At 40.7% G+C, this 12,847-nt stretch overlaps 1 protein-coding gene across 1 annotated transcript; it reads right to left on the bottom strand.

The window, feature by feature from the left end:
* Window positions 1-8,457: 8,457 nt before the first annotated feature.
* On the bottom strand, window positions 8,458-11,550 carry LOC310985551 (vasopressin V2 receptor-like; the record flags this gene model as incomplete). The annotated part of the gene is made up of 4 exons (XM_083971166.1): window positions 8,458-8,666; window positions 9,316-9,667; window positions 10,187-10,366; window positions 11,206-11,550. 4 exons carry the CDS (start codon window positions 11,548-11,550, stop codon window positions 8,458-8,460), a joined length of 1,086 nt encoding a protein of 361 aa, XP_083827292.1.
* Window positions 11,551-12,847: the final 1,297 nt, after the last annotated feature.

Below are 12,847 nucleotides of genomic sequence, written 5' to 3' on the forward strand. Positions count from 1 at the left end.
GAATCAGTTTCACTTCTCTCTTCATCATATCATCATCACCACCACATGGCTCTGCTGCTCAGTCTATCTCTGCTGTTCGGCCTCTGTCCACTTCGCTCTCTGTCGTTTCTCTGACTCGGTGTCGTTCAGGCTCTCAGACTCACCCCCCCTCACCCTTTCACCCCCCCCTCTCACCCCCCCGACAATAAAATAGATGCTTCACTGAGGAAACGAACGGCCTGGTACCAGAAAAAGGCCTCTGCTTGTTTTTCCATGACACTCGTTGTTACCACAGAGTAAAATAAACAGAGTTTATCCTGTGACCTCGTCTGACCTGTGTGTTTGTCCCCAGACAACCTCCATCACATCGTGTGTGTGTGTGTGTGCGTGTGTGCTTGTTTTAGTTTAGTTTAGTTTATTTATTTAGCACACATTTAAATTCAGTGGTGCACGGAGGGAACGGAGCTGGTTGGCTTGTACATAAGTTCCACCGCTGTTACAAATTACAACAAGACAAATTTCTATGGCTAACAAATAAACATGGAGAAAAAAGGGAGATAAAGTGCATACATAATCAACGTTATATGAGCAAAATGAACAAAAATGAGAAAAAAATGGAGAGATAAAGAGCAAAGTGATCAGTAACAAATAGAGACAATAGAAATAAGGTACAAAAAATTCATTAATTGAAATCATAAAAAGACAGAGTATAAGGATGTGGGATATGGAGAGAGCGGGAAATTCAAGAGAAGTTGAGATGTATTTTTAGCTGCTTTTTAAAAAGTGAATAAGAAGAAATGGATCTTAGTGAATTCCAAAACATAGGACCTCTTATCTATAAGTCATATTAAACTGTGTGCATGTGCGTGTCCAGGTGATGAACTGAGCTTTAATGAGGAGGTAAATAATGATTCTAATGTGTCTTTGCAGAATTTCTACACACAAATTATCATGTGCCTCGTGTGCGTTGATTCCTCGTGCAGCTCCACACATTGGTGCAGGATGATTTGCATGCTGCACAGTGAGAGTCTAATGAGTCTGTGTGTCTGTGTGTGTGTGTGTCCAGGTGATGAACTGGACTTTAACGTGCAGGTAAATAATGATTCTAATGATTCACAGAATTTGTGAATCATCATGTGCCTTCACTCGTGTGTGTGTGTGTCCATGTGTCCGTGTGTGTGTGTGTGTGTGTCGGTTCCTCGTGCAGCTCCACGTTGCTGCTGCAGCATCATTTACATGCTGCACAGTGAGAGACAGATGAGTGTGAGTGTGAACGTGAGGCTTCGTCCAACAGGAGGATTTACAGTAAAGACTCGGATCAGCTCTGACTCACGCAGCAGCAGCAGCAGCAGCAGGTTGGTTCAGTAAGAAACTACATCTGGATTTATATCTGCTTCTTTATCTTTCTGTCTCTTTATCTTTCTGTCTCTCCATCTCTTTCCAGTAAACTCCTCTCTCCCTCTTCATTAAACTGTTTGGGATGTTTTTGCTGTGATTTTTCTTTCCATGAACTCGTCGTGTTTCCTCTTTTCTACAATTTCCTGTTTGAAATATTTCTCCATAACTCTGAGAAGATGCATCATGGACTCTCTGAACAGTCGGTGTCTCTTCCTCCTCCTCCTACGGGTTCAGTTACACACTCATTCACAGTCTGGTGTTTAATTAGACAATAATTAGCTCAGATCTGATTGATTAATTAAAACAGAGCGACCTCGTCAGACAAACAACAGCACGTGGACTTCTTTAACAGTTAACAATCTCTTTTCCAGGGAGCACAGTGTACACAAATACGAACAATTAAAACATTAAACAGATGTATTAACAACAAAATATCAATTAATTGCAAAAAAATAAATAAACATTATTGCACAGAACAAACTCAGTCACTGCTAAATAATGGTTAAAACAGACCATGCGTGATGGTTTGGAAAGAAACCATGAAAGAGGTCGATGAGGGAACGTTAGAGAATAACTTTGATGAATTTGTGAAGATGTTTTGATCATATTTAATAAAATGAAATAACTTCTGCTTTTATATGAATGTTCAGGACATGGAGGCTCTGTGTTCAACCAACTAAACAGACGTTACACTAACCTAACTCACTAATTTAACTCCAACTTATTGACTTGACTAAGCAGAACTTAAATAGTTTTCATTGTTATAAAGCTAATGATTTATGTTAAACCTATGTCAACAATTTCCACACAATGCAGCAAAGTGAATTCAAAACATATTGTACCTTGGTTCTGTGAAAAATAACATTTATTGCTAATGAAAAAAATCACCATCACAAATATTAAATGAATATTTCCCAATTTCTAAATATTTCCCTTAATAGGCTACTATAAAATTCTCAACTTTAATTACAATTCTTTTTTTGATAAAATGCCCAAAGATGGTACTAAGTTCCTGGAGAAACAGGCACTTTGGAGGAGTCATCTTCTCCAACGATGATGCCGATGTACTGTAGCCATATTGCTCTGCAGGTTATTCAGAAAGAAAGAAAAAGCTGAAAAAATTATTAAACTTTGTGTAACAGAAAGTCAACTAAGCAGACAGCATCAGCATGACAATCACAGGGATTAGGCTACAAGCATATTGGATGGATGCGCCTTTCCGTCAAAATAAAAGCACCAAGTTAATAAAAATGCGGTGAAATGTTTCAATTTAAAGAATAGAATTTACAAGAAAATCCCCAAGCCAAGTTAACCTTTTTCTTTTAATGTATTCCATTGAATTACAAGTTATTGTCTATTTCAGTTGTATGTTTTATTTAATAGGCACTGTGCATTACACCTGTAGTTTGTTAATGTATCTTTTTGATAAAGTTTGGGGCGGAAGAGAGATAAATCGCCCTGATGCTCGCCATGTAGCAACATAAACAGACTTTTGTACGCCCATGTTTGAATGAATAAAATGTTTCAAAACCGGACACGGAAATCGATGGTGCGCCAGAATTTATAGTTTTATTTTGGTGAAATCTGTATGAAGAACTGAGCCAAACACAGAAGTGTTCATTAAACTGAATGTACAGTAGGTGCATTTATTTGATTGAACAACCCACAGTTTACTTCTTTGCATGTCAAGGTCAAGGTCAAGGTCAAGGTCAGGTTTATTTATATAGCACCCTGAACCAAAGTGCTTTACAATTAAAACAATTTCAATTACAGTTTAAACATCAGATAAAAGCACAATAATAAAAGCACAATAAAAATAACCACTGGATAAAACATTGGATAAAAGCACAACATACAATAAAACTGTAATGATAAAACAATCGGTCAAGGGTTAAAAGCCAGGGAGAAGAGGTGGGTTTTCAGTAGAGATTTAAAATGTTCTACATTTGGAGCTGTTCTGATGGAGAATGGTAAAGGCTATTCCAAAGTTTAGGAGTGGCGACCGCGAAAGCTTGATGGCCTCTTGTTTTTAGTCTTGACTTCGGTATGCTGAGGAGTGTGGGGAACAAGCAGGTCACTTAAATAAAGGGGAGCCAAGCCATTCATGGCTTTGAAGGTCAATAATACAATTTTAAAACGTATCCTCTGGCAAACAGGAAGCCAGTGGAGACACCTCAACACTGGGGTTATGTGCTCGGTTTTCCTGGTACCTGTTAAAAGGCGAGCGGCCGCATTTTGGACTAGCTGGAGCTGTGGATAGAGGACTGGTCTAGGCCCACATAGAAGGCGTTGCAGTAGTCCAGCTGGTTTGTAATAAAGGCATGCACCACTTTCTCACCTGGGGGAATGTAGGCTTTTATTTTGCTTATTAATCTCAATTGGAAGAAGCTTGAGCTGACCACAGATGAAATTTGTTTTCTAAATTTAAAAGAGTTATCGAGGTGCACAGGATGGATTCATCCCCCAATGACAGCGGGGAGCCAAATAAATTCTGTCTTGCTCTCATTTAATTTTAAAAAGTTTGATGACAGCCACAACTTAACTTCATAATTTCAGACAATCAAGCAGAGGTTGGCATGTGGAGGAAGAGCTGAGTGAAAACTGACCAAACTCCTGAGTCTGCAGCAGCAGCAGCAGCTGAGGCCGAGGTCATAATCAGCTCATTTCTGTTTGGTGTGATGTTAAGATGATGTAAGATGTTTGTCACTATGTGTCCTGGTCCATGTGAACATGCGCCTTGTGTTTAACTGATGCAAACACATATTAGGAATCATTATTCTCAATTACAGCCAGTGGGCATGTTGTAAAAAATGTCTGAAGCCCGGATGATGCAATTATTTGAGCTTATGTAACGTTCAAGTCAATTTAATCACAACTGAAGACGTCGAATACGAAGAAACAACAAGAGAACGATCAGATCCATAACCGAGGGAAGAAAAAAAGCCGTAAAATGGTTAGAAACAAGACGCTGGACATTATTAGGACATGAGGCTGAATGGTTTTTCTTCATCAGACAAACTGAACCTCGCTACTCAAAGATCAGACGCAGTAAAACCGTCGTCTGTGGGGAAATCAGAGAGAAAAGGTCGATGAACTCCACAGCTGAAGACACCGATGAAACACTGATACAGAGCCTGTATATTTCTATTTCCTGCTTGTTTAAGAATAAGAATGACTTTATTAATCCCCAGAGGTGTGGATGATTTTAATGATCAGGGGACTTCAGTCATGTTTCTTGATGGATTCACTGTTGGATGTGGTGGAGAGATGAACACTGGCGACGGTGGCAGTCGTTCTGATCAACTCAGATAATCCACTTTATAACAACACCTTGATGGACGGAGAGATGTAGAAGATCCTTTGTACCTACAGACATCAGGCTTTTAATTCTTCTGCAGATGGTAGATGAGCTGACAGATAAATGAATTTCCCTTTGGGGATTTTATTAATAAATTAATAAAATAATAAATAAAGTCTGTCTTATTTTATCGTCTCATCTCGTCTCGTCTCGTCTCTTATCTTATCTTATCTTATTTTATCGTATCTAATGTAATGTAATCTATGGTATCGTATATTGTATTTTGTCTTATCGTATCGTCTTGTCTCTAATCTAATCTAATCTAATCTAATCTATGGTATCGTATTTTATGTGAATGTAATGTAATGTAATCTAATCAATGGTATCGTATTTTATCGTATCGTCTCGTATCATATAATCTCTTATCTTATTTTATCCAATGTAATCTAATCTAATCTAGTCTAATCTAATCTATGGTATCATATGGTATTGTATCTTATTTTATCGTATCGTATTGTATCATATTGTTCCGTATCGTCCTGTATCGTCTCTTATCTTATTTTATCCAATCTAATCTAATCTAATCTATGGTATGGTATGGTATGGTATGGTATGGTATGGTATGGTATGGTATGGTATCGTCTCTTATCGTCTCGTATCTTATTTTATCCAAGGTAATCTAATCTAATCTAATCTATGGTATTGTATCGTATCCTATCGTCTCATATCGTCTCTTATTTTATGTTATCCAATGTAACGCAATCTAATCTAATCTAATCTAATCTAATCTAATCTAATCTAATCTAATCTATGGTATCGTACCTTATTTTATCTTATCCAGTGTAATGTAATGTAATGTAATCTATGGTATTGTATCGTATCATATCGTATCGTATCGTCTCTTATTTTATGTTATCCAATGTAACGTAATCTAATCTAATCTAATCTAATCTAATCTATGGTATCATATTTTATGTTATGTTATCCAATGTACCGGTAATCGAATAGAATCAAATCGAATCTATCATATTTTATTTTATTTTATTTTATTTTATCCAATCTAATCTAGTCTAATCTATGGTATGGTATTTTATCTTCTGTCCCTGTGCTGCTGCAGAGTGATTGTGAGTCAGGTGCTTCAGATCCTGAACCCGTCTGACCTGCAGCTTCACCTCCGTCCACAGAGACGAAGCTCCACTCACCTTGACTCACCTCACTGCAGCTTCAGACTCTCCTCAGGTCTCAGATCAGATCAGAGTCTCATCCTGTCGCCATCTTTATCACCACAGCGTTTGGAGATTGATGTGTCTGTCTCCAGTCGGTTTCCATCGTTGTTACCACAGGATTTCTGCCTCTGAAGACCTCGAACTGCACATCTGGAAACACCTGCTGCAGGATTTGACCATGTTGACTTGATGTATTTTCTTCAGGGTCCAATAAAGTAGAAGAAAACAGCAGTGGATATGACATGTATGTGTGTGTTTATGTGTGTGTGTGTTTCCTTCAGGCCTGTTGGGAGGCAGGAAAAGACTCAATCTGTTTATCTGACTTTCTTCTCTCCTGCGTCTGGTGAACTGGACTTTGATTTCCCGGCCGACAGCAGCAGCAGCAGCAGCAGCAGCAGCAGATCTTCTCCTGCTCAGCGTCAGCTCAGAAAACAAACAGACGTGAGCTGCTCCTGCTGCTGCTTTTCTTTTCTGTTCTCCAGCCTGGCAACACAACTCTGCTTTAAGCATTTATCATCTGCACTGTTTGACAGTACAGTCTTTGTCTCCAAGACACCGGAGAGAGAGAGAGAAAAACGTTGTTGAAATGAGCTGCAGATTATTTTGACGTTTGGTTTGTAAGAATACTAATAATAAAGACGGTGGAAAAAGACGTTGAAATAAACCTTCACGGTCCAGAACAACAGCAGCAGCGACAGGGACACTGAGGTTTATGTAACGTCGGCCACCGAGGTCAAAGTGATGAGTCACTGAAACTTTCTGCTGGGACACTGACACACACACACACACTAACGACCTGGTAATGACACAGCATCAATTTCCTAATGGCACAAAATCACAGCTGGAAGAAGAAAATGACGCCCATCATCGACTCATTTTCAGGTTTTTAACCCAAAGTTGTGTCTCTCAGAATCATTTTTAGCTCCATGAAACTATTTTTAGGAGCCGACGATACACAGACCCCCTTCCCTCTCTCTCTCTCCCTATGCGTGTGTGAGGTGAGAGGTTGTGTAACATATTTCAGGCCGTGTGTGTGTGTGTCTGTGGTATGCTGCTGTCGCTCTGTACACACACACACACACACCATCATGTGAGACACAGCAGCTCCGACTCTGGACAGGATCATGGAAGCAGACCGAGACGCAGCGTGTTCCTGTGCTTAAGTGACGATAAATCAAATGTGAAAATCAGGCGGCTCGTTGCATTTGAATATTATCATAACTATTAGGACTGGGACGATATGCTTTTCTCCTGATTCGATTCTTCTACTATTTTTTAAATTGCGATTCTACGATATTGCCGATTCTCTCGATTTTTAGTCTTTAGCATTTTTAACATTTATCTGCACACAAATACTGTAGGAGCCTATAAATTAACATACTCCATTATAAAGTGAACTTAAACCCTTTTAAAAACTTGTACTCTCTGTATGTAAAAAAGGCAAACAAATGCACATAGCACAATATTAATTCAATTTTTTTTTTACATCGATTTTTGAAAAATTGTCAAAAAAAGATATTGCGATATTTATGTGAATCGATTTTTTCTCCCACCCCTAATAACTATCATCCTCATTTTCATTTATAATAATATTTATCTGAACATAGATAAGATAAGATAAAACAGTTGTGAGAATAACTTTATTCCACATCTGCAGCAGAAACAACATGATACAAACACTGTCACTCTGTGATTCTTTGATTTCAAGAGAGAGCAGCTTTTAAATAAAAGTATTTTACAGTGTGTTGTTGAACAGGTGCATGTCATGGTTTAACAAACAGTGTGTGTGTTCATAAAAAAAAACACACTTGTGCTTGTAGATTCAGACTCAAGTGTTTTCAGTCAACTGTCTTTTTACTTTAAACTTCACCGTTTTGACCCAAAGCACAGAAACACAACACAACAGTTAAATGTTAATGTTCATCTGAAGTTCAGTCACTGGGAGGAAGTCGCTCCTCTCTCGGCTCCTGTTGTTTCTGTCTCAGTCTTAAAGCAGAAGTAAGCGATCCGGTGGTTTTGTCTAACTTCCTGTCAGCCGATGGAGTTAGCAGTCTCCGCCCTCGTCCCTACGTCACCACATTCACGCGCATCCCTTGGCTGCACACACAGAGAGGACCGCCCCTTTAATGCCGTTCTCTCTCCTCATTGGATAAAGGTTGTAGGATACAAGGAAAGTTTTCTCCTCGGCTCAGAGCAGAGCAGAGTGACTGACAGACCCGTGTTTCAGTCCAAACACTCTATGTAAGTGATTGCTGTCGGAAGATAGAACTATTTAAGACTTATATTAACACAAATATTCCGCTTACTTCTGCTTTAACAACATGAACCAAACCAAAAGTCACTCTTTTCCTTCCCATAATGGTCCAACTTGACAACACAGTCTGTTTTAGTCACCATAGTCAACATCCAGCAACATCTGGAGCTCTGTCTGTCTCTGCTCCTGTGTGTGTCCTCTGTCCCGGACGCGGCGCCTCAGGACGCAGCGACTGTCTGACTCTGACGCGTTTCCATGTTCAGGTTTTTATTATTTCTCTGCTCCTCCTGGTTCTGGTTCCTTCATTTGGCCTCGGAGACGTTCTTGAAGCTCAGGTACAAGGTGCTGACCAGCGTGGCGTCCTCGCGCAGCGACTCCTTCCCACCGGAGTGACGCGGCCGCAGCAGCGCCAGCAGCCGCTTGGGCACCTGACCGCTGAACAGCAGGTAGATGCAGGGGTTGGCGCAGCTGTTGAGGCTGGCCAGCAGCATCAGGATGGTGAAGGTCGCCGCTGGAGGAAGAGCAGAGGAACAGAGTCTAATGAGACTTTAAAACATAACCTGACCTTTCATTGTCGCTGCATCAGCTGCTTTTAAACTTATTCTGCTGTCATGAAATCTATGACCTGGACAAATGAGAATATGCACAGGCTTAACTTGAAACGCTTTCTTCTTCATTCTTAAAGTTATTGTTAACTATTAACTATTGTTTCTGCATTTTAAATATTTATTGTCATTTTTTTCTTTTCTTTATTGTAAATGTCTGCACTTTTCAGTCGGTGGTACCACTCCAGCAAGAATCAAATAAATAAAGTCAAAGACGTTCAAATAAAGCGACATTACATGTGGGTAACATGTCATGGGGTTGTGCGTAATTAATTAAATACAATTAAATAAATGCTCAAACATTTTATTAACTGGAAGGTAAGAAGGTTGACCTTTATTTTAAAACATATCTGGGGAGCATTCACTGGTGCAAACATGTTTTCCTCTTTCGCTTTCTGTTCTGCACCTGGACTCACACACTGGATTCGTGCGTAATTACGCACGGCTCGCTTGTCCATGTGGAGGCCATATGTTGTATTCACAGCCTAATTAGTGAATATAGTTAAAGAGAAAAGCAGATTAAACACCCGGTAAATGATCCAAGTCAGAACTCACTTTCTTTAGGCGCGTGCGTGTCCCACGCGGACCAGAGCTGCACGGTGAAGAACGGCGCCCAGCACACGATGTAGGCCAGGACGATCACCACCGTCATCTTCAGCGTCTTGACCCGGGCCTTGGACATGCCGGCCCCCCCGCTGGCCCTGGAGGGCAGCGGCCCCCCGCCCCCCCGCAGGCTGCGCTGCTGCAGGTTGGTCTGGATCGCGCGGCAGATGCGCACCTGGCACACGACCACGGTGGTGACGGGCAGCACGAAGATGACCAGCGTGGTCCACGACACGTAGGTCTGCAGCCCCCACGGCTGCACGAAGCTCGCCCAGCAGTCGTGCACGCCGGGCGCCACCTCCACCTGAGTTGAGATGACTTTATTTATCCCACAGGGCAATTCTGTTTATACAGCTGACCACCACACCACAATCACATACACAAGCATACATACAATTGACCTATGGCTAAGCCACGCCCCCAAACGCGATGAGCCAATCACAGTGCGCATAGCCAGCCCATACACTCGGACATTCTCTGCTTCCACGTCCATTGAAATGCATTGCAGTTAGTCAGTTTTCATTCGTTTTTATATGTTTTTTCTTAACATGTTAAGTTTAAAATGGTCAAACGGTGTGCATGGGGTACATGCAACTCCGACACTAGGTATCCCGAGAGGCTGGGCCACGGGGAGATTTTTTTTTAACCTTTTGCCAAGCCACCACATCTCAACTGAGAGTGTCTGCTCTGGATAAAGTTATGCAGTATAGACCACAACACATATGGCTAAGCCAAGCCAGAGGTCAGTTGAGGAGTTAAAGTGCAAGGACAGTGCAAAATTGTGATCAGGTATAAGATAAAAGTACAAAAATATAACAAATACCTGCGAGAAGATGAAGATCTGCGGTAGGCTGCCCAGCAGGCTCGCGCCCCACGCCGCGCACACCGGCACGTTCAGCCTGGAGCGCGCGCGCTGGAACTTGACCATGGGGTTGCACACGGCCTGGTGCCGGTCCAGCGTCATCACCACCACCATGTAGGTGGAGGAGAACATGCCCAGCACCTGAAATAATATGGCAAGCGGATTTAACATTTAAAAGCTAAGTTTGACTATACATTGTAGATATCAACAACGTCTTTCTGACTTGTCGTAACTACATTTTGAATAGTTGGATTTTTTATTCAAGATATCTGTAATTCAGTTTTGCCTCTAGTCAAAAAGAACATTTCAGATATCTGCAACTACATTCTTCCTAGGACAAATTACGTCACTTTTGCCATTCATGTGTATGGGGTTCGTCATTAGGCTACAGATATCTACAATTCAGTTGCAGATATCCACTATGTGAATTACGGATATCTGTAACTGAATTACGACTAGTACGAATTCCAGTTTGAGATATCTACAACGTCATTTTGACTAGTCATAATTCCATTCACAGATATCTACAACTTCATTTTGACTAGTCAAAACTTAATTTAAGATATCCGAAAAGGGACATGTAGCCTAGATATCTTTAACTGAGGTGAATTAAAGATGTCTTGAACTGGAATTATGACTAGTCAGAATCAAATTGTAGATATCTCAAACTGGAATTAGTACTAATCCAGAACTGTAACTGAATTGTTACAGATATCTGTAATTCACATTGCGGATATCTGCAACTGAATTGTAGATATCTGTAATGACAAACCCCATAGCCTACACATGAATGGCAAAGTGACGTAATTTGTCCTAGGAAGAATGTAGTTGTGGATATCTGAAATGACAATTGTGGATAGGAAGAATGTAGTTGCATATCTGAAATGTTCTTTTTGACTAGAGGCAAAACTGAATTACAGATATCTACAACACATATCCAGTCTGGCTTTTAAATGTTACTGTAAAATGACTTGCCATACCTGCAGGTACTTCACCAGGCGGCACACCACGTCCGGCCCCGCGAACCGGTCCGTGACCTCCCACACCAGCTGCGGACACACCTGGAAGAAGGCCACCACCAGGTCCGCGAGGCACAGGTGGAACACGAACACGCGCATCCTGGACATCTGCTTGCGCTGCCGCCACAGCACGAGCAGCACCGCGGTGTTGAGGATGGAGGCGCAGACGAAGACGACGCTGAGCAGCGCGATCTCCGCCCGGGCCAAACCCTCATCCCGGTCCTCCGCGTCCAAGGGGCCGCTGGCGTCCAGAGGAGGAGCAGGAGGAGGAGGAGGAGGAGGAGGAGGAAGAGGAGGAGGAGGCATGGAGCCTGAGGGACACAGAAAATATTATATTTAGATAGATAGATAGATAGATAGATAGATAGATAGATAGATAGATAGATAGATAGATAGATAGATAGATAGATAGATAGATAGATAGATAGATAGATAGATAGATAGATAGAAAGAAGGAAATAAATTGGGGGTGGATACATGGAAAGAGAGATATATACAGAGAGCGGTAGAAAGAAAGAAAGAAAGAAAGAAAGAAAGAAAGAAAGAAAGAAAGAAAGAAAGAAAGAAGAGACAGAGGGTTTGAAAAAAAGAAAGAAATAGAGAGGGGTATAGATAGATAGATAGATAGATAGATAGATAGATAGATAGATAGATAGATAGATAGATAGATAGATAGATAGATAGATAGATAGATAGATAGATATCAGAGCACTCCACAGCATAAAAGACATATACAAACTGACTGAAATGTTGTGCAAAACAGGCATAGACAACAACAGCAGCAGATAACAGCCCTCTAATGGGTTGCCACTGTATAGGTATTGTTAAATCATATAGTTGTTTGTAGTAATTTATAATATTTCCAAGGGTTTTATAGCTTTTCTGTCTTTAATATTTTGTAGTAGCTGCATATAATATCTGATTTCTATTTTAAACTCATAAAAATTTGTTTTTTTGGATGACCGTCATTTGCATTTATGGATGTAGCCTAATATTTTCCTTGTAAAAATAAAAAGATTCAACAAAAACAGTTCCTTTCCCCTAAGTTTCTTTTCATCATAAATTAGAATTATATCTTTCTTTCTTTTTTTCAAGTTTAATCTTGATGCCTGTCAAAAATGTAAACATGTCTTCTAGTTCTATCCAAAACAACCATTCAAAGAACAGATGACAAATCGACGTTTTGCCTCTTATCCAAGGGGCTTCATCATCAGTTCGCACGCAACAAGTCTCAGTCCGCACTAGTTGGACAACTGGTTCCACCTGACTGGCACACGACTGGCATGAGACCCCAACAATGGTCAAGTGAAATCAGTACCTTTGTGAACACTCCCACAGAGGCTAAATACCTGGGTCTTACTCCTCTGTCTTTGTCCAAGTGAGACTTGTTGCGTACTACGAACTGATGAAGCCCCTTGGATAAGAGGCGAAACGTCTTCCCAGATAAATACAAGTCCAGTTGCCCACGATTCAATTTGCCCAGAAAAGAAAGAAACGACGTCCTGGATGAATGAGAATATCCATAGACAACTGTATCTATATATTATAACTGAGGAAAAGTTTCTGTTTTTATTCCTTTACCCACCTTTATCAGTAGTCGCGT

The sequence above is a fragment of the Trachurus trachurus genome (genome assembly GCF_905171665.1).
Source record: "Trachurus trachurus genome assembly, chromosome: 5".
NCBI classification, from domain to species: Eukaryota; Metazoa; Chordata; class Actinopteri; order Carangiformes; family Carangidae; genus Trachurus; species Trachurus trachurus.